This window comes from Girardinichthys multiradiatus, chromosome 20 (assembly GCF_021462225.1).
Source record: "Girardinichthys multiradiatus isolate DD_20200921_A chromosome 20, DD_fGirMul_XY1, whole genome shotgun sequence".
Taxonomy (NCBI): Eukaryota; Metazoa; Chordata; class Actinopteri; order Cyprinodontiformes; family Goodeidae; genus Girardinichthys; species Girardinichthys multiradiatus.
Window position 1 is genome coordinate 47320008 of NC_061812.1, and position 22740 is coordinate 47342747.

General features: G+C 38.8%; 1 protein-coding gene across 25 annotated transcripts in view; it reads left to right on the forward strand.

Annotated features, from left to right (window-relative positions):
- nfasca (neurofascin homolog (chicken) a) overlaps positions 1-22740 on the forward strand; it is a 252025-nt gene that overhangs the window by 192139 nt on the left and 37146 nt on the right. For 7 of the 25 annotated variants that reach the window (XM_047348117.1, XM_047348116.1, XM_047348120.1 and 4 more), the window contains 7 exons: positions 1213-1335; positions 2940-3113; positions 6591-6827; positions 9432-9551; positions 13938-14084; positions 17621-17749; positions 21934-21969. In XM_047348117.1, the coding sequence (XP_047204073.1) occupies positions 1213-1335; positions 2940-3113; positions 6591-6827; positions 9432-9551; positions 13938-14084; positions 17621-17749; positions 21934-21969 (966 nt within the window). Of the gene's footprint in view, positions 1-1212; positions 1336-2939; positions 3114-6590; positions 6828-9431; positions 9552-13937; positions 14085-17620; positions 17750-21917; positions 21970-22740 lie in introns of all 25 variants that reach the window. The other 18 variants (XM_047348122.1, XM_047348125.1, XM_047348129.1 and 15 more) reach the window with 11 other exon arrangements.

Consider the following 22740-nt stretch of genomic DNA (forward strand, 5'->3'; position numbering starts at 1 on the left):
TGCACCACCTTCAGGATACAATGTTTGAACCATTGGATGCACATGGTCCTCAAGAATAGTCTGGCTGGTGCGCTTCTTTGGGGGTTCTCCACACCGTAACTCTCCCGGATGTGGGGAAAACAGTAAAAGTGGACTCATCAGAGAACAATACATGTTTCACATTGTCCACAGCCCAAGATTTGCGCTCTTTGCACCATTGAAACCAATGTTTGGGATAGGCATGAGTGACCAAAGGTTTGGCTATAGCAGCCCGGCCATGTATAATGACTCTGTGGAGCTCCCGACCGACAGTTCTGGTGGAAACAGGAGAGTTGAGGTGCACATTTAATTCTGCCGTGATTTGGGCAGCCGTGGTTTTATGTTTTTTGGATACAATCCGGGTTGGCACCTGAACATCCCTTTCAGACAGCTTCTTCTTACGTCCACAGTTAATCCTGTTGGATGTTGTTCGTCCTTCTTGATGGTATGCTGACATTACCCTGGATACCGTGGCTCTTGATACATCACAAAGACTTGCTGTCTTGGTCACAGATGCGCCAGCAAGACATGCACCAACAATTTGTCCTCTTTTGAACTCTGGTATGTCACCCATAATGTTGTGTGCATTTCAATATGTTGAGCAAAACTGTGTTCTTACCCTGCTAATTGAACCTTCACACTCTGCTCTTACTGGTGCAATGTGCAATTAATGAAGACTGGCTACCAGGCTGGGCCAATTTAGCCATGAAACCTTCCACACTTTCAGTTTCATTGTCCATCCCCTGTAGCTAGCTTTAGGTAGATTATAGCACTATAGCTAGCATTAGATAACGTTAGCTTATCCTCGAACATCCTCTAGCTTGTTTGATACTCCATGGCTTCCCTCTCTCTCCTGTACTGATCCAGAGTGTGCCGTCTTGCTGCCTGCAGCCTTCTCTGGCTCCTATTTCACTCTGAGTTTGACTACAGCCATTGACTGAACAGGAGTAAAGGCTGTGGTTGTGTTTTGTCATACACAAATCTAATCACATTACTCTTTGGACCGTGGGGTCGGCTTACAATTTACGATCCCGCCTACACATTGAAATGGTACTCAATTGTAATGGAAAACGAAGCAAACTGTGTAGAACCGATCTGATCTGAGTCGAGTAGAGAAGGAACTAATGGAAAATGGTTTGTTTCTTGTCTCCTGTTCTGCTCATGTTTTTCTCTTTTGTCATGAAATATTTGCAGTTCCAGATGCTCCTCGGTTCTTCAGGATTTACCGCAGAAGTCTGGACACACTCCATTTGGAATGGGGCAAACCTTTAGAACCCAATGGCATTATAATTGGCTACCAACTCAAATACCGTAGAGGTGATTTCCTCCACTTTGTAATGCGTCAAATATTCACCCATTTATTTGACATTTCAACTTACAGACAGGAAACAAAGGGACATTTTAGTGAGAAAAAAATAGTGCCTTGCAAAATTATTCCCACTCCTCACCCTATACCTCTTTTTCACCTTTGTTCATGTTTCAACCACAGACCTTGATTTCTTTTATTGGGATTTTTTGTGATAGACCTACACAAACTAGCACATAGTTGTGTAGTAGTACAGAAAAAATACATGGTCTTTTATTTTTTTACAAATACAGTGAAAAGTGTGGCATACATTTTTATTCAAAGCTTTCAACTCTAAAAACTGATAACTCTAAAAAAATCCAGTACAATTAAATGTTTTCAGAATATATTTATACATTTATATATTTATAAATACAGTCCACCTGTGTAAAATGCTGCTGTTCTGTTTCTGTTCTCAGAGGTTTGTTTGGGAACATTTAGTGAATGAAGACCAAGAAACACAATATCTCAAGGTTTGAACAATCAGAATCCACTTTTATGACCAGGTTTGTTTGCACAAACAAGGAATTTGACTTCAGGTTCTATCACTTGCATCCATCACTCACATCGTATATCAACATCAAACCTAACAAACAAATCTGGCCTTTGTTGATGAGTGGCAGGAAGAAAGCCATAAGAAATCCTGTTTGCAGTACAAGCCAATAAGGGGGAGAACCAAAGTGGAACAAAGTTAACTGGTTAGATGAGACCAAAATTGAACTCTTTTAATTTAGATGCAAAATGCTTTTTCTTTGGTGAAAAACTGACACTGCCCATTACCCTCAACACACCACCCTGATGGTGACATATGGTGATGGCAGCATCATGCTATGGGGATGCCTTTGCCAGAGTAATGAGAGGATGAATGGAGCTAAATACAGGACAATTGTAAAGGAAAACCAGAGCTACCATAAAATGGTTTAAAACAAACATTTTCATGTGTTCGATTGGCCCAGTCAAATTGAGACTTGAACACTGATGTTAACAGACACCCTCCATCCAATTTGACTGAGTTTAAAAGAAGAATGGACAAAAACTTCAGTCTATAGATGCACAATGCTGGAAGAGTCATACTCATAAGCCTAGCAGCTGTAACTGCAGCCAAAGGTGGTTTTACACAGTATTGAGAAGGGGTGAATACAAAATGCATGCCACAATCTTATTATTATTTTTTTTTAAATGCTGACAATCATGTATCATTTTCCTTTCACTTTACAGTCAGGCAGTCCTTTTTATTGATCGATCATACAAGTATTTATGTGTAAGGTGGAAATGTTCCAGGGTTATGAATATGTTTGCCAGGCACTATATATAATAAGGAATATTGCTAAAATAGGGCTGAGAAGCTTTAAGGAAATGTAAATAACAAAGCTTGCCAGCTAACTCTACCAAATGGTAACTTTGCATTATTAAGACTGACACTGAAACTGGGATATGAATAAAATTTGTGAAATTTAATTATTGTGTTTACAGTTACTTGTTCAAACACAGCATATTTGTTGAACATAATGTCCAACTCACAATAATTGTAAAGCTGCAGTAAAAACAACTTTACATATTATGTTTTTGTGTCCAGTAAATGGTTCCAGGTTGGGTCCCCAGCAGATTGAGACTTTTCGTCAAAATGTGACACAATTTACACTCCGTCTGCCAGACCGATCTGCACGATACAAGTTCAATCTGTCAGCACTTACCAAAGTGGGAGCAGGAGAGGTCTATGCTGAAGAGTCCCCAACACTTACCAATGAAGGTGAGGATAACTGACTATTGAATTCATCGATTAAAAGGATAGTTTGTTTGTTTTATCAATTGTATAACATAAAATTGTATACATTATTGATTAGTTACACTTATTAAAAGGAGTGGGTGGAAGTATAAACTTTTTTAATCCCTCTCCTTCTCCATTCATCACTATTATCACCCCTTACTGTTCAAATTTATAGCACATGGATTAAATTTTAGCATACTACATTGTACATACAATGAATGTTTAGAAATTTCTCATTCTCATAAATCTTGCAGTGGTCTTAACATTTAAATAAATATGCTTCTATATACAGTACTTAACTGAAATCTATAATAATTACTACAGCAGCAATAACAATAATCATTCTTTGTATTGTAATTAACTTATTAATTGCAATGCCATAGACAATGATAATACCTTTACTACTACTAATACTACTAATACAAAATTGTAATAATTATTACACATATTATCCCAAAATGACCACAGTTTTGTATAATGATTTGAACTGTTTTATGTTTGGACATTGCTGTACTTCCAAATTCCCACTGTTCCACAGCTATACTCCATTTAATGAAACACAAACTCGTCCTTGTGGTTATAATAATACAAAAAAAACTGACATTTACTTACCTCATAAAGCCCCTCCCTTCACCTAAACAGTTTTTGAATGGTTCCTGGTAGCTGTTTATTTTTGGCTTTAAAGAAAATCAAAACTGTTAATAATTTCACTATGTCAATAAATTAAAAATGAAAATGAAATTAAAATAATTGTGTTTTATAAAAAGTGTGTTGCTATATTCCAATAACCAGTGTTTTAAAATTAAATTATTGCTGTTTTTTGTAAAGTTATTAGTGATTGTACTGTAGTTTTAGAATAGTTGCAGTGGTAGGCAAGGTTGCACATCTTTTGCAAACAGCAACTAGTAAAATGAACGTTGCATTTAGTGGATTAACGTTTTTGCTCATTTAGAAACGTTTAGTGGACTGCTTAGCTTCCGCTTAATTAGCTTTTGCTAACTGTAGAACCGCTAACAAAAGTCACGTTTGTTCCTTTACGTTGTGGTTATGTCTTGAAGAGTCCGTTAGTTGTGTGTTTTTGTTCATGGTATTCTTTGATTAGAGCCTGGTCACTACAACAGAACATCAATGTGTCACAACAGGAGAACAAAACTAAAGCAACTTAAATGATTTTCTGTGGAAACGCTGTATATTTCAAAGCAAACTAAAGATCTTGCATATATCATTATCTATTGGGCATGTTACTCTTAAAAAGTAATTAGTTATAGTTACTAGTTACTTCTCCCAAAAAATAACTGAGTTACTTCACCATAAAAGTAACTAGTTAACAGGGAAGGTAACTATTGTGTTACTTTTTTTAAGTTTACATATGTCTACAAATATAGATTTTTTCTAAGGTTTCACAAGCCAGTTGCACAAAGTGGAAATACATAGACAAGTAGCCTACTTACACCAAACTTTAAAAATTTACTTCACATGTGTGTTCTTGCCTTTTACCTCACGGAGACACCACGTCTGTACTTCCACTTTGAAAACACAACCTTTCCTTCCAGACCCGCCATTGTTACAGCTTACATCTGCTATTTTGCCTGAGCAGGGCTGCTGTGTATGTTTGTGGTTTATGTGTAAACTGAACACTGCCTCTGATTGGCTTAGAATGAAATCTTACTCTACGTTAGCCAATCTTTATCACTTATGTGATTGTCTCACTCCTCCCTTCACCAAAGACAAAAGCTTTGCTCCTGTGGCCGTGAGCCACGACAGATGACAAGAGCTACAAGGAGTAGCTTTAGTTTATAACACGGCCCATTTAATTGTCAATAATGGTAACAGCATTGTAACTCTGATAAAAGTAATTTGTTTGATTATTTGTTTCTGAAAAAAGTAACACGGTTTATTTTAACGCCGTTATTCCCATCACTGGTCATATATTAGAATCTGTGCAGAGAGCTTCATTCAGATTGATCAGTTTATTCCTAAGTATCAATCTGACATGAATGAAATATCTGCCTAAACTGCTTACAGTATTGAATTCAAGGTTTCAAAACCAAATGGTAAAACATTAAATGCTTTACATAAAACTTGGGTGTTCTGCAAAATAGGTGTATTATATTTTATTCTGATTGACAACATGTGGAATTATCTCTTCCATGGCAATATGGTATATAAATATACTGTATAAAATTCAGCACCTATACATGCAGACTTCTAAAAAAAACATTTGTGAAAGAATGGATCGCTTTATTAGGATGACACCTGTGTAATAAATTCTGTTGTGAAATTTTTCTCACTACTAAATATTCCACAGTCACCTGGTAGTAGGATTATATTAAGTGGAAGCCATTTGGAATTGCTGGAACGATTTGGTTGTGGAAAGCTTTCCCAGAGAAACTGAAGCTGTTATGGCTCCAATGGGTGAGGTGACCTCAAAGTAAATTAAATGGATTAAGAATAGGTTTTCACTCAAGATTATGTGTGTGAGGGGAGATGATAGAATACTTTTGCTAATATAGTGTAACTGTCTGTATAGAGGTAACAGAGGGTGACATATTTATAGGTTGGGTTACTACGGTTCTCAATCCTACCTTTACCGTAGTATCAATATTCAGAATTGTTTTTGTATTTAAGTGTTTGGAGTCAAATTGAACTCTCAATGGTTTAAGTTGTTTTTTGTCTCCATAATAAACATAGTTGAAGTAATTTGTCCCTTTATAGTAAAATAAGTAAAGGCAGTTTTATGGCGTTACTGACTCAATTATTCTAAACATGGCTCCTATAGAACACCATCCTAATTGCCAAGATGAAACACATGTTGCATTTTTAGGGTTTTACCACTTGATGGCAGCAACACTCAGTCATATTAATCAGAGTCAACCCTGCATATTTTGGATCAGGGGTATCCAAAGTTGGTCCTCAAGGGCCGGTGTCCTGCATGTTTTAGATTTTTCCCTGCTTTAGCACACCTGATGTCCATTGATGGCTGATTAACAGGATTTTGCAGAACTGCACCTTAATCATGTCTGTTAAAGTAGGAAAACATCTAAGACATGCAGGACACCGCCTCTTAAGGACCAACTTTGGACACTCCTATTTTAGATGTTTCCCTGCTTCAGCACACCTGAACATGTCTTTGCTGAACTTGAGGAATTTCTGGGAAGAACATTCAAAAGTGGCCTCAAAGGGTAAAATATATTTAATGGATCCTGAGGACCAGGTGTGTGTAAGGCAGTTCTGATAAAATGTGACTGAATGCTAACATTGATGAACTGAGAACAGCTGTGATTGATGATTTTGTGATTACTCTAGTGAGGTGAACATTTGAGGGTTATGGTTGAGGGAAGCAGTCAGTTCAATGCTCCATTGGGCTATATCAGTGAGTGTCAGTGTGTGGCAATTTTGTGTGATGTCCATGCTGCCTTGTGTTTAACCCTCTGCTCTCTCCTTCTTCCTTCCCTGTAGTTAAGCTTACGGATGCCACCCAGTCTTCTGTTTTCTCTTCTTATCCTCTACCTCCTCTTCCTCCCACTACCATCTCTCCTAAAACAAGTAGTATCACAACTACTACCACTCTTCCAACTACCACTTCCACTACTACTACCACTACTACTACTACTACTACTACTACCACTGAGTCAACTACAACTACCACAACTCCTGTGCTGGTCACCACCAAGCGAGTTGATCAGAATGTCTTGGGTACATATTGGTATTTCATTGTACAACTCCAATTCCAATGAAGTTGTGATGTTGTTTAAAATGAAAATATAAATTAAATACAATGGTTTGCCAATCCTATTCAATTTAACCTAAATGCATTTGAATACACCTCAAAGACAAGCTATTTAATGTTCAAACTGATAAATTTAGCTTTTTTTGAAAATATTTCTGCATTTTAAATTCAAGGTTTCTGCAATTCTGCAACATATTCCAAAAAAGCTGGAACAGGGGCAACAAAAGAATGTGAAAGTTGAGAAATGCTCAAAAAACACATGTTTGGAACATTCCACAGATGAACAGCTTAATTGTAAGCAGGTGAATGTCATGATTGAGTATAAAACGAGGATCCTTGAAAGGCTCAGTCGTTTACAAGCAAGGTTGGGGTGCGGTTTGCCGCTTTTGAACAACTGCTTGAGCAAATAGTCTAAGAAACTTAAGGAAAATTTCTCATCGTACAAATGCAAGAAATTTAGGGATTTCATCATCTACTGTCCATAATTTCAAAAGATTTAGAGAATCTGGACAAATTGCTGCACATAAGCAGCAAGGCCGAAAACAAACATGGAATACCCGTGACCTTTGATGGCACTGTGTTAAAAACCGATCTCATTTTGTAAGGGATATTATCACGTGAGCTCAGGAACACTTAAGAAAACCATTGTCAGTTTTTACATTTATTTGCTACATCTACAAGTGCAAGTTAAAACTCTACAATAAAAAGGAAAAGCCATATATCAACCAAACCCAGAAATGCTGCTGGCTTTCTGGGCCGAGCTCATCTGAGATGGACTGTTGCAAAGTGGTCTGACAAGTCCACATTTCAAATTGCTTGTTAGAAATCATGGACTCTGTGTCCTATTAACTTGCACATCTGTGAAAGCACAGTGAATGCTGAGAGGTACATACAGGTTTTAGAGCAGCATGTGCTGCCATCCAAGCAAGGTCTTTTTCAGAGTGACATTGCATCATCAAACAATGCCATCAACATTCTGCATGTATTACAACTATTCTACCTACAAAGCTTCAACAAGTTGTGTCCTCAGTTCCCAAACACATATCGAGTGTTGTTAAAAGGGCAGATGATGTAACACAGTGTTAAACATGCCACTGTCCCAACTTTTTTGGAATGTTTTGCAAGCATCAAATTCAGAATGAGTTATTAATTAATTAGTATATTAGTTTGAACAATAAATTTCCTGTCTTTGTCGTGTATTCAATTGCATATAGGTTGAACAGGATTTGCAAATCATTGTATTCAGTTTATTTACGTTTTCACAACATCCCAACTGCAGTGGAATTGGGTTTCTAAATCACCTTTCTAAAGTATTCACTGAATCTCACTTTATAGATGAAAATATTGTTGCCTTCTCCCACCTGACAAAACAGGAAACTATATTAGGTTTGCATCCTGATAGGCTGTGATGTACCTGTTGCACTGAAAGCAGTCATTTTTTGCAGAATATCGGGATGTAGTCAACAACTGTTTTCCTGGTCAGGAGGTGAAAATCCAATGTTTTCTCTGTAAAACTGTTGTTGCTGTTGCTATAGTTCTTGAGGGTAGTTGTTTTTGCATTTGGGATTTTACTTTAAGCTTGATAAAGAGTATGACAGTAACAGTAGCAACTCTTTATTTCCTCTGCATTGATGAGCAGTTTCTGTTGCAGACATGTTATGGATGGCACAAAACAATGTTTCTTGAATTGAAAGCACTGAATGCACTTGGATAGGCAATGTGAAACGGTGCTTAAATGTCTCCTGATAGCAGACGCTCTACAGGGCGACTCGTAATTGAAGCACATAGAAAAACACTCATGACCCCTGTCCCTATGTCTTTCCACTGGTTACCAGTTACTTTAAGCATCTCTGAGCTGTTGGAGCTTTACACATTAACTCAGGCCCTCAGATAAGCTACTTGGAAACTTCTGTTACTTCCTCAGACCCATTCTGAAACCCATGGAGATCACTCAAGTTGAGCATTATTTCTGCGCCTGTGAAATACACTTCCTTCATCTGTATCAAGTATTGACAACATTGATGCTTTCAAAGAGGAGCTGAAGTCTATGTGCTTTGGGTTTTTTATGTCTGTGTTAATTTTTTTTTCAATTTTACTTTTTTATTTTATCATTTTTGTAAAGCAGTTTAAGATTTTTATTTGTGAAAAGTTCTATATATATTAATGTTTCTTACTGACATTAGAGCCGTGACAAAGAACTCAGCCAGTCATAATGGATAACCCCACGTTTGGCATACTGCTTAGGTCAGTGCTGCAACTTGTACGCCACACCTTTGATTCTGCTTCCTAGCTGCATGCTCTGAAAGTGCACACAGGCCATGATCTGGCTGGATTAACTTTATGAATGTGAATAATGAAATGATCCAAATAGGGGCTTCATGGTTCTGAATGGGGCTAGTAACTGGAATAATTTAACACAATCCATAACAGCCAGGCAAGACTTCCTCAATATTAACTTCATGCATTGGCCCATAGATGGTCCACTGTGTGGATTTTGCAACTGTGCCCTGTCTGCCCTTTGCTTCTGACCTATAACCCTTTTCCCCTGATTCTACCCTCAACCTGTGTAGTAGCCCCTCTGCGAGAGATCTGGAATCTGACGGTGGTGCCAAACAGTTACTACGCTAATGTCAACTGGATTCACAACTTCCCAACCGACAGCAAGTTTGTTCTAGAGGTCACTTTGGACAGTAAGGCATAACACCTGTGTTAACTTTCAAAACCTTAAACCTACCTTTGAGTTTACTCAGCTGAGAGCAAACTCCTTACAGTGACAGCACACAAAGCTCTTAAAGATTTAGAGTAAAATAGAGTAAAATTTAGACCATTTTATTGACAAATTGTCTCAGTAATACTGCAATTATGTGTTATATGATTTACTCATAATTTGTGCGTAACTTTAGGAAATCAGAGGTACATGCTCCTTATGTCTGACACTAAATCAGACTAAGCTTTTCCTGTTTTAGGTCAGTCAGAATTTTCATTATTATTTCTGTTTGCTAAATGGCAGAATAAAAGAAAGGCAATTTGGAGAATTTTAAAAGCCTTCTTCAAATTCAGTTTAAATACATTTTCTCAGTGGTTGAAAAAATTGCCTTTTAAACTTGATGACTTGGGTCAAACATTTTGGATATCTTTAATATTGTCCCATTTCTGACAGAACTGGTGGAACATGGTTTGTTGACCGCTTTGCTCACCCACATCTTTTCAACTCTGCCCACAGGTTTTCCATCCAACTAAGATCAGGGCTTTCTGATGGCCAGTCTGCAACATTTACTTTGTCGTCTTTAAGCCACTTTGTTGCTAATTCAGTTTTATGCTTAGAGTCACTGTCCATTTGAGGGACTGTGCTCAAGCTTTAACTTTCTGGTTTGAGCTGTTGCTTTACTTTTTACACATGACGTTCTTTTCTCATGATGTCAACTATTTTGTGATGTGCACCTGTCACTCCTGCTGCAAACCGTCCAAACAACATAATGTGGCCACCATACTTCACAGTTGGACGGTGTTCTCATGTTTGCAAACATTAATAGTATCATGAGTGCATAGGACATGTCCCAAATAATAGGTGTTTGTTTCTAAGTGCATTTACAAACTGTAAAATGGCATATGTTACTTTTGGAGTAATGCCCTTTTTCTCTCTGATTGGCCTTTCAGCCCTTGTCAGTACAAGACATGTTTCACTCTGGATAATGGTAAATGGCCTGTACTTGTATAGCGCTTTATCAAGTCCCCAGGGACCCCAAAGTGCTTAACACTACAATCAGTCATCCACCCATTCATACACTGACAGTGGTGACCTACATTATAGCCACAGCTGCCCTGGGGCAGACAGACAGAAGTGAGGCTGCCATACTATCGGCGCCACTGAGCTCTCTGACCACCATCAGCAGGCAAGGAGGGTGAAGTGTCTTACCCAAGGACACAACTGAGACAGACAGAGCGGGGATTCAAACTGGCAACCCGCCGGTTACATGACTAACCCCTACCACCATGCTATGAGTCTCTTACTAGCTTCAGCCAGCATTTTTACAACGGCTTCTGCTTTTGTTCTTGGGTTGATTTACAGATCTCACACCAAAACATTCATCGATGGGGCACAGAGTTAGTCTTCTTTTCTGGACAGTATAATAGTTGGACATTCTCATGATGTTTATACTGGCAAATAATTGCTTTAACAGATGAGCTATCACGTATTTTAAAATTAGACAAACTAGACTTGTTGAAGTTCCCAAATATCTTCCTTATATTTTAGCTTTTTTAATCATGTCACAGAGGGAACCAGTGTGTTTGGAGTTTTACCTTGAATACATCCACAGTTGTGCTTTCATTTAACATAAATGTAAATTAATCCACATGGCTTTGTAACCAGGAGCTTACATGCCATGACATCATCATCTGGGCTTTCCCAAATTGTTAATGAATTATTTCTATTTTGTTAGTTAGCAAATAAATAAAAAAAAGTGTAATCCTGACCTAAAAAATGAAAGGTTCAGTCTTAGTTAGTGTCAGTGAGGAGGTTTTATACAGGTTTTATACAGGTTTTATCTGTATGGTGCAATCTAAATACATTCATCAAAAAAACAAAAAATATACAAACAGTTTTTTTTTTACAGATAGTCGCATTATTAACTGAGCAAATACACCAAAATTGACAAAAGTATTAAATCCATATCAGCTTATAATGTGTGCATTTGGGATATTTTTATGTGTTTTCTGATTGTTTGGTATTTGTGGGAATTAAAACATATTTGGTTTTACATAAGGTTTCTCGCAAATTGTTGTACAAATTTGTAAATCATATGATACATGTATATGACATTCATTAGAACTAAATGATTCATAAACACAATGAAATATTTAGATAACCTGATTTAAGAGAATGTGCTGAGATTAGGGACTTCACCATGTTGTCACTGGCTCTCTGTGCTGTCTCTGTTCATGCTGCTGTCTGGCTTGGAATGCCTCCATTTGGACTTTTACTATAAATGGGCTGCTCTGATTGCTTTATATGAACTGCATTGCCATTGTTCTGACTGCTCATGCTGTCATAGTATTATTTTATTTTGGAATTGGTGTTAGATGCTCTTGATTCTTCTGAAACACATCTTTAACCTTCGTTTTTAAGGTCTAGAACTGGCTAAGGTTGGATTGCTTTAGACCTGCAGGATATTTATTATAGACCCATTGCAAGATTTTGTTTTTATTCTGAATATCTTTGCATGGTTGGTCGAAATTATTTTTTATATATTCACAAATTGTAAACTGATATACAAGGATGTATAAAGACCTTTCCAGTAATAATCTGTCACCTCTGCAAAGCAGAAAAATCCAAAAGTTAGGTCATGCTTTAAATATTGCCACAATGGACTGTAAATTAGATATGGGCCAGGAAGCAGAATCATATCATCATACTGTTCTTCATGCTTCCTCTCCCCTCTGTCTTGCTTTGCACTGCCAGTCATCTGACCAAAATAAGGCTTTGATGAGTTTCTGTTAGTCATAAGAAAAACAAATTTGGCTGTTTGGAAATATTTCTAGGCACAAAAAAAAAAAATACAGAAATGTGGGATTAATAAAATTTCCTATGAATACCCTCTTAAAGGTTGTTATTTTCAAGAGGTGCTTTTAATCTAACAAACGAGTCTCATTAGAACACAAGTTGTAATTTTGTTGATTATGACTATAGAACAATACAAAATGATAATTTCTGAAACCACTTTTTTGAAGAAGCAAAATAATCCAGAGCGTAGATAATACCAAATACCTATTTGACATTACACAACGCTGATACAGGGAGTGGTTCAGTAAATGAGTTAACAATAAACACAAACACAATTTATTTAAGAGAATTCAATATTTGTGTTCCCCATGTCAAAATTGCCTGTTGCTATTTTTATTGGTTTATATGCTTTCTAATATTCCGTTATGTTTTGTTATGCTTTCTTCCATTAAACCACTACACTGCTTGTAATATCAAACTGCAATGGGTCTATTCTGTCCCTTTTCAGTCTAAGGATGTTAAAAAAGGATGATGAATGTAATCTATAGTTGGACATTTTTAACAATTAAGGAAGTCTGAATCTAAACTAATAGAAACTGAAGAAATGGATGAAACGGGGGGAATGATGGGATTGATTTGTTGCTCCCTGCTAACCCCATGTGCTTTGCAAGGTCAGACTAGAAAGCTTTGAATCTTAGAAAGCAAAACTGGGAGCACCTGACACTTCCTTTATCCCATCATCATTATCTCATTACCTCCCATTAGTATTCCTGCCTGCGAGTAAGGAGTGAGTGCAGATTTTGTCTGTGAGATGAGATCAGTTTAGAGATTGTGTTCTGGTAGATAAAGATATCTGTCATGTCCTTCACTTCCACAAGGTTGATTTTTAGAGATTCAGAATCATTTACTTATTCACAACCTTTGTCAAACAGCCTTGATGATATACTTTACTTTGTGAATGTGCATGTGAATGGCATGTCTTCTATGTGTGCATCAAACACTTTTGGACTTGTTTGAGGACTGGTAATGGCTTTAAACTCCTGTTGCAAATTATGTTGCAGTCTTTTTCTAATTTGACCTTATAAATATATAAACAGCCACTGAGAACAGTTTTCTATCAACAATGGTTTGCCACCTAAACACTTTATTTTTTTTTTAAGAAAGCTGAAGAAAGCCAGATCGACAGTAGCCATTTAATGTACTGTCTGATGTATTTAATGATGTTTGTCTTATTTTCAATTTTATTACAATTCTTCCTAAATTAAAAAAAGTAATTTTGAGATTCATAAGAAGTGGATGTTATTTATTTAGTTTAATGTGACTCATTTTGCTAAATTAAAAATATATACATATTCCAAAACATACTTGAATACGTTATTTTATCTCCAATGGCAATGCATTGTTGTCAGGCTCAATTGCCTCAGCAAACCTTCTGTGAATAACTGTGTTTTTAAATCAGTCTCTCCATGAAGCACTTTGTGATGTCATGATCTCCATAGTGCACGAAAGTCATCACTGTTCAGTCATAGTCACACCTCTAGAGTGTGATTGGCACCTTTCTTGTGTCTCCAAGGCAACAACACAGTGACACTTGAAGAAGTGAAACAACCACCCTTTAATTTGAAGTCTCTGATTGCTGGTGAGAAGTACCACCTGAGGGTTTACTCCAAAGAGATCAGCAGCGTCAGCAGCAAATTTGTCACCTTTAAAACTAAAGCAGGTGAGAGAACACCTGGTTTCAGCCAAGTGGGCTGATTTGGATGCATTTCTGCCACTAACGTCAACTATAGCTCAGTCAAAGCTGGGCGAGTTATCATGGCTTGCTTTTTTCTGACTTGCATCTTCGTCCAAAGGTAAAATTCTCTTTGGTAGCCGAAGCTATAAGCAGCCTTTTGGTGCTTTCTAATTTAACATGTTTTATGGCATTTATTTGTACTTGTTGTGAAAGCTGAACCAGCTGATTGTCAACATTCTACAAACACAAACAGCCTGTTCAGTTTGTAACTACAGACAGATATTGTGTATTATTTATATTTTGAGTATCATAATGCTAAAGCTTTGACAAATAACTGCATCATGTGCAAATGTGGCTGTTTAAAGTCCAAGTTCTCCTTCTGTTTACAATTAAATGATCTCCATACACGTTCGCTTTGTCCAACAAGAAGATTTGTAACAGCAGAAGGAAAACAACAATTGGACTCAAATGTGGTGTGGTAACGAGGGGGTCTTGGTAAAATCCAGATTAGTAAAGCACACAAAGAGAGCATTTACAGGGGTTGGACAATGAAACTGAAACACCTGGTTTTAGACCACAATAATTTATTAGGATGGTGTAGGGCCTCCTTTTACAGCCAATACAGCGTCAATTTGTCTTGGGAATGACATATACAAGTCCTGCACAGTGGTCAGAGAGATTTTAAGCCATTCTTTTTGCAGGAGAGTGGCCAGGTCACTACGTGATACTGGTGGAGGAAAACGTTTCCTGACTCGCTCTTCCAAAACACCCCAAAGTGGCTCAATAATATTTAGATCTGGGGACTGTGCAGGCCATGGGAGATGTTCAACTTCACTTTCATGTTCACTAAACCAATCTTTCACCAGTCTTGCTGTGTGTATTGGTGCACCACCTTCAGGATACAATTTTTGAACCATTGGATGCACATGGTCCTCAAGAATGGTTCGGTAGTCCTTGGCAGTGACGCGCCCATCTAGCACAAGTATTGGGCCAAGGGAATGCCATGATATGGCAGCCCAAACCATCACTGATCCACCCCCATGCTTCACTCTGGGCATGCAGCAGTCTGGGTGGTACGCTTCTTTGGGGCTTCTCCACACCGTAACTCTCCCGGATGTGGGGAAAACAGTAAAGGTGGACTCATCAGAGAACAATACATGTTTCACATTGTCCACAGCCCAAGATTTGCGCTCCTTGCACCATTGAAACCGACGTTTGGCATTGGCATGAGTGACCAAAGGTTTGGCTATAGCAGCCGGCCATGTATATTGACCCTGTGGAGTTCCTGACGGACAGTTCTGGTGGAAACAGGAGAGTTGAGGTGCACATTTAATTCTGCCGTGATTTGGGCAGCCGTGGTTTTATGTTCTTTGGATACAATCCGGGTTAGCACCCGAACATCCCTTTCAGACAGCTTCCTCTTGCGTCCACAGTTAATCCTGTTGGATGTGGTTCGTCCTTCTTGGTGGTATGCTGACATTACCCTGGATACCGTGGCTCTTGATACATCACAAAGACTTGCTGTCTTGGTCACAGATGCGCCAGCAAGACGTGCACCAACAATTAGCCATGAAACCTCCCACACTAAAATGACAGGTGTTTCAGTTTCATTGTCCAACCCCTGTATCTGCCCACATTGCTGCTCTAAACTACCTGCAGTAATATGGATGTACATTGTTTTGTTTCCATCTGTTATAAGAGGTCAGCTAGAAAAAGGTCCAAGCTGAATCTGAAAGAGACTCTACATTGCTTGCATTCAAAAACGACAGCAGTTGTTTAGTTGAGCTTTAACTGTAGTTTGACTTAACTAGCAAAGTATATGTATTGGCTATTAACTATACTATACTCTAACTGCTAATTACCTAAGTGCTTTATCATTTCCACATAAATGGCTTTAGTTTTGTGTGTGTGTGTGTGTGTGTGTTTGTGTGTGTGTGTGTGTGTGTGTGTGTGTGTGTGTGTGTGTGTGTGTGTGTGTGTGTGTTTGCTAGCCACTGATGTAAAAGCTGCTTATGAAGTGTTGCCATGCATGATTTTGATTGTAAAGTCCTCAATTTGCATCTGCCACTGCTGTGAGAATTCAAATGAGAATGAACAAAACACATAAGATGGAGCATTCATAGGCTTCTGGTGGTAATGAGAGGTTATTTGGTATCACCTATCACATTGTTTGTCACAAATGGCACATAGTCCTTAAAACAACATTAATAAATTAAGATGATACTATTAGAGCATCTGTTTGGATACAGAAATTAACAATATGATTTGTGCTGTTTAACCTTCTGCCTATGCTGTACAAAAATTCAGAGAAGGGATCAATATAATAGCTGTTATATTTTGTAGGAATTTTATGAGATAAACCAACAGATAGTAGTGCATAATTGTGAAATAACAGCAAAATGGTAATTTTTTTTTTTTTAAAGAAAAATCTGAAACAATGCAGCGTGCAGTTGTATTTAGTTCCATTAAGACAATACTTTGATAATAGTGCTACCACGATCTGTTATGGTGAGGATGGTGTGTTCAGGTTGATGTGCAGTGTTAGTTATACTTAGTTTTGCATGTATGGCCTATAAAGTCCAAAGCTGGTCTCATCTGACCAGAGCACCTTCTTTCACGTTTGCCGTGTCTCCTACATGACTTGTGTCAATCTGAAACAGCTCTTCTCATGGCTTTCTTTCAACAATCGCTTTCTGCTTGCAACGGTTCTATAGAAGCCAGATTTATGGAGTGCAAAACTAATTGTAGTGGTGTCAGTACATTCTCGAACCTTTACTCCACCCTCCAACCATTTTGCAACTTTTTTCCTGACCTAACCTTTCTATGTTTTTTTGGAAAAATAAAGTTGAAAACTATGTATCATTTTCCTTCCACTTGATGAGCTACTTTTTGTTGGTTAATTAATCAAAATCCCAAATGAAACACATTGAAATCTGTGGCTGTAACATGACAATGTTTGAAAAGTTTTGGGTACCGTTGCAAGGCACTGTAATGACGTTGTTCTGAGCTAGTTCTGTGGAAGATGAATCTGATGGTTTTATAGAACCAGTAACCTGCCCTTGTTTAATTACTGTGGGAGGTTATCGGAGTTCAGTCTTTAACTGCTTGCATTTTTGTAGAATAACAGATCATAATCAATGCGGACAATGTCCTTAAAACACAATGTTAACAAGCAATGGATGATAAATTATCCAAACCTGAGCTCTACTGAAGCTTCACATCGCAAATAGGGCTATGAGGTGCCAAGGAAGGAAAGTCCAAAATCTTTACTTCCTCTAGTCGAGCAATAGGGAGGCTAATGAGTAATTTAAATGACAAAATTCATGAAATTATTTGGAAGTATAATAAATCTTCTAATCTTCAAAATGCTGCTATGAATAAAGGTAATTCTTGTTTAAGTGAAAAATATGATGAGATTTTGATGAGCACTGAGCCCACTGAGAGAATTAGAACACATGTTGATCCAGAACACTCTCTCCTTCTTCCTGTGTCTCTCTCTCTCTCTCTCTGTGTTTCTCCAGCTCACATAGACCAGGTAGACATAGCCACTCAGGGCTGGTTCATTGGCTTGATGTGTGCCATTGCCCTCATTATACTGATCCTCCTCATTGTCTGCTTCATCAAGAGGAGTCGTGGAGGCAAATACCCAAGTAAGGCCCTAAATTCACTCCATCCAAAACATTTTTATTTTGATGCTTTTATTTCATTTTGATGTGTTTGTGTTTATATTTATGTTGGATTATATAAGTAGCCTCTAAATATTGTAATTGGTTGTTGTGCAGAGAAAAGGTTTTGTTGTTTTGCTATGATCACAAACAGGAAAATCTGAGCAGGTTTCAAACTAATAAACCTTTTTTATTATGTACACAAAACCTATGCTCTCTTAGAAACGTAACGGGTATGTCAGACATTAAATGCACTTTAAGGGGAGTTATAGTTAGTTATAATAATTATTACAAAAAACCACCCTTTACATAAAGTTTGTCTTACCAGCGTTGCAGCTACTCTCCATCCATCCATCCATCCATCCGCCCGTCCGTCCATCTGTTTATATCTCTTTATCCTTCTGCGGACAAATATCCAAAATTGGTAGAGTTAATTTCATATGGTTGTGTGGTTGGGGGAGCGTGGTGGGGGATGCTAGCCCCGGGTGCTTGCTGCTGACCGGGGACCTCTTGCCGGGTGAGTTTGTCCCGTCTTGGTGTGGGGTCGGGATTCCGTTGTGGGCACAGTGCTCAGTGGTGTTTGCCCTGTTTCGCTTGCGGGCGGAGGCTGGGCTTGTCGGCTTTTCAGGGATGGAGCTCACCTGTGGGGGTTTGCCCCTATGGGAGGAAATTCATGGCGTTTGGGGGCATGTGTTTGATATTTATGTCCTAGTTGGGGTAGCCCTATGGCAAAATTCATGTTGGGGTTCATGGGGGGTGGGTTGCTCATGAGGTTGAGAATAGAATTCATTGGGGGGATGGGACTGTTTCATCCTGTGGTGGCTCTGGTTGGCGGACTCATTTGGACCAGGTAGACGACTCTTTTGTACATGGCCCCTCTCCGGATGGGGGTCATTGGGGACAGGGGTGAGGGTGGGGGGTCGGGGTTTGGGCCAGGGGCACTTGGGTTCGGGCGGTGCTGGCACTAGTCTGGGCTGGTGCTGGTGTGGGCTGCCCGTCTCTACCCCCGAAAGGAAGGGGAGCACTTACTGGGTTTGGGGACTTGTTGTCCCTATGGGGTATCGGCACCTGGGCCTGGGAGTTTAAAATATGTATGGGGAGTGTAGGTGAGTGTACGACGTCCATTGTTGTTTGTCTTTACATTAGGTGCATGGGTGTGAGCGCTTTTGTACACATGAGGGTGGGAATGTGTGATTGTAATTGTGTGTGCCTGTTTTCGTGTCAAGTTAGCCCTTGGGCAGCTCCCACTCCTGGATCAGTTTAAGCCCCCCCTCAAATGTGGGGCCTATTTTCCCCCCACCACACCACCTGCCGGTGGCTGGTGTCTCTGCCCGCTGGTATACTTGTGGTTCTCGGTGTCCGGAGTTGGATGCTTTGATGTGTGCTGGCTCACTCCCGGTGGCTGCTTGTTGGGGCCTGTGCGCCTGGGCTCTGTTGGGCCACTGCTTGGGGAGTGATGTGTTCCGGGGTCTTGGATCTCTGGGTCCATGGCTGGATCTGCTTTTGCGTAGACGGCTGCCGGCGGGGCCTGTGCGCTCTTTGCTGCAGTTCCCTGGGGCTTTTGCACTGTGGCTGCTGGGTGGTTCCCCTGGGACTCTCCCCTGCTCTTCTCTGGGGGTGTTGCGGTAGTCCCAGCGATAATTCTCCTGGGGTTCCTGTGCTCTGGAGGGCCTTTGGATGTCTGTGGCTCGGATCTCCCCCATGTCTGTCCCAGGTCCAAGAGGGCAGGTCTGTGGCTCCTCACACTCGCTATTGCATTTTTTTATGGAGAAACCTTGTATACATAAGCACGCTCTGAAACCCACAGGTGTTTAGATTCAGGTGTTAACAGATACACGAATGTTCTAAATTGAACCGCAGTTACCACTGAATAAATATTGCATTCATAAGTACAATTCTGGTATTCAGTCGTACAGGACACAGTAAAAAAAAAAAAAAAAGAAAATGCAAAAAAACAAAAAAAACATTTTATATGGTTGGTTTCCTGTTAGAGACTGTGCTTTACGCATAGATTTGTATTAATGTTGATATTAGGACCCTTCCAGAAGCTTAAATTATGGATGCTTTATTTGTTCCAAAACCAGTTTAGATGTGTTCTGGGTCATTGCCCTGTTGGAACACCTAACTGTATTCATGGTTTTACCATCTAGCTGTTTGGAGGTAGCCCACCATCTAAATTATGCCATCAACTTTGTTAAGTGCATCAGCAAAAAAGCCCCACAGCATGATGCTACCACCACAATGCTTGACAGTTGGTGCCTTCTTCTTAGGTTAGAAAGCACCCAGACCCCTCCAAACATTGGACTTCTTGGCTCTGTGGTGGAACAGCTTGTTCTTTGCCTTGTCGGAGTAAACCTTTTCAGAAGGCAATTAAATTACCCATAAAGACAACAATAAATTCCAGACAAACTTAAAGGTTTACAGGTGCTGTTTTTGGACTAGAGGCTTCTTTCTTGTTAGATACTATTTTAGTCAGTGGTGGAAGCTGGTGTTCCAGCATCTTTAGTCTCAGCCATGGTGGTCCCTGGTTACCACTGGTTGCCAAACAATTTATTTCATCATGGAGATAAATAATCGCAATAAAGGACAGATTGGAATAAAAATGCATCACGTAAACACACCAATAGGAATATTCTGATTAAATTCAGCTCAATCGAATTGAAATTCTATTCCGAATAAAAGGAGTGGTATATGCAGATTGTCGATCTGAATGGCGTGCATGTAAACGCTTGTCCAGATCGTGTCATTTTGATTGTGGCAAACCGACGTGAACAGACCGCACGTGTGCCTTATGTCAACCTGTCACATTTCTGCCTTTAGTGACAACACTATGAGGGATGTTAATTTCCTCCTACTCTTGTATCCTGTAACCCAGGAACAGCATGAGTTGCTGAGCCGGTAGCTTAATTATAATAACCACTAATGCATCAACCGCCCTCAAAGCCTGAGCCAGGTCTATTGTGGTTGCTCACAACCAACAGCTTCTGCTGTAGTTTAAGGTAAATGTGACAACTATGCGCATGTGCTTCTATTTTGAATAAAGCTTTGATTTTACGGCCATATAAACAGTGGATTCTGATTGACTTTAATCTGATAAAGAAATTTCGCGCATGTAGCTTATGGGATGCAGTTTGGGTGAATGGTGAACACATGGATTGGGTGAGATGGTGGAAACATTGATTGAGTGGTCCAACAGAACCCAAAACACATCATTGTAGGTTCTGGAATGCTTGAAGTAAGCTAAGACTAAGATTCTGGAATGGCCTTGACATAAACCCAATTCAAAATTTGGGTTAAGTTAAATGTGGCCTATGATCTGAGTCTATGTCAGGTATCCAACAATTTGACTGAGCCCATTTATTATAAGAGGGGTTGTCAAATACCCATTTGATTTTATGCCTCAAAAAGTGTTTGAACTGTTTGCACCTTGCTAAAGGATATTTCTGAAAAATAGTAGTGGATGTATGTACAATACATGTTGTGTGCAATGTTCATTTGTAGACTAATGTAAGGGGAGAGTATGTTAAACTTTTGTTGCTGTAATAAGGAAAACTTTTCTTTTGTCAATGTGATGCAAAAAACATTAGTGCTGCTTGGACTCAGTAAATGTCTATTTATAAATATTTACTGAATTGAGTTCGAATGAATCTAACTCTGTCATACTGGCTTGTGTTTTGAGTTTTTGACTTTGTGTTTTTGTTCAATTATCTGGTCTAGTCCTTTGTTTTCTGTCTCCCTGCACCCCAAGCCCACACCTGTTATGTGTTTTCCCCTGATTGTCTGGTCACATTTGTCATTGGTTGCCCCTACTGTTCAGTTTTGTATTTAAGCCCGTTTGTTTCCATTGTTCCCCGCTGGTTCCTTGTGCGTGTTTGCATGTGTCTGCTACCCTGTCTGTTCCTGCCATGAACATTAAAGACTCGTCTTACCTGCAAACCTCGAGCTTCAGGAGTTCTTCACTGCATTTTGGTCCATCACAAACCCATATTATGACAAACTCAATGATTCTCTGTGTAGTTTCAAACTAACAGAATATTTTGTTTCTGACATAACCATAACAACATATGTTAACATACAGTATGTCAGGAAATGACTTTCTGGTGGCCTAATGACTTGGAACAAGATAATCTAGAGGTATAGTAATGTTTTACAGTTTCTGTAACATCTAGGTGCTGGCTCCTTGACTGTTTTCACAAAATATCTAGGTAGGTGCTGAGATCGATCAGATAAGAAACTAACAGCAAGGGGCTGAGGACTTGGGGAATAAAACAAGATCATCTTATTTTTTTAAACAGAAAGTAAAGAATTATTGACAAAAAAATGTACACAGCTTTAAACCCAACCCTCATTAATAAATGTCCCACATTCTTGTAAGCTGAGATAACACTGTGTTTCTAACACATACCCCACTACCCCTGAAATGCTGAGGTTGCAAGTCAGAAATAAAACAGAAATTAACAAATGCCCGTTTGTTTAATCAGTAGTAAATAAAATAATGCCTTTCAGTCTTCATTGTTATGATTTACACTCCCACTCAGACGTTTTAGATACACTTTCTCACTTAATGGGTTTCTTTATTTTCATGACTCTTTAACTTGTAGATTCTCACCAAAGGCAACAAAACGATGAGTAAACACACATGAAATTATGTCGTAAACATAACGTGTGAAATAACTCTAAACATTTTTATAGTTTAGATTCTTCAAAATATCCCCCCTTTGCTTTGATTACTGCTCTGCCCTCTTGGCATTCTCTCCATGAGCTTCATGAGGTGGTCACCTGAAATAGCTTTCTAAAGAGTCTTGAAAGAACTTCCCAGAGGTGCAATGAGAGATGGCCAAAGGCTAATATTTCAGTCATCATTGCAAGTATAATTAAGTATAATTTAAATGGTCATAACAATAAAGATTGTCACAACAATAAAGAAAACCATTAAACCATTTTATTATATATGTGAAATTTTGCTAATAAAGGAC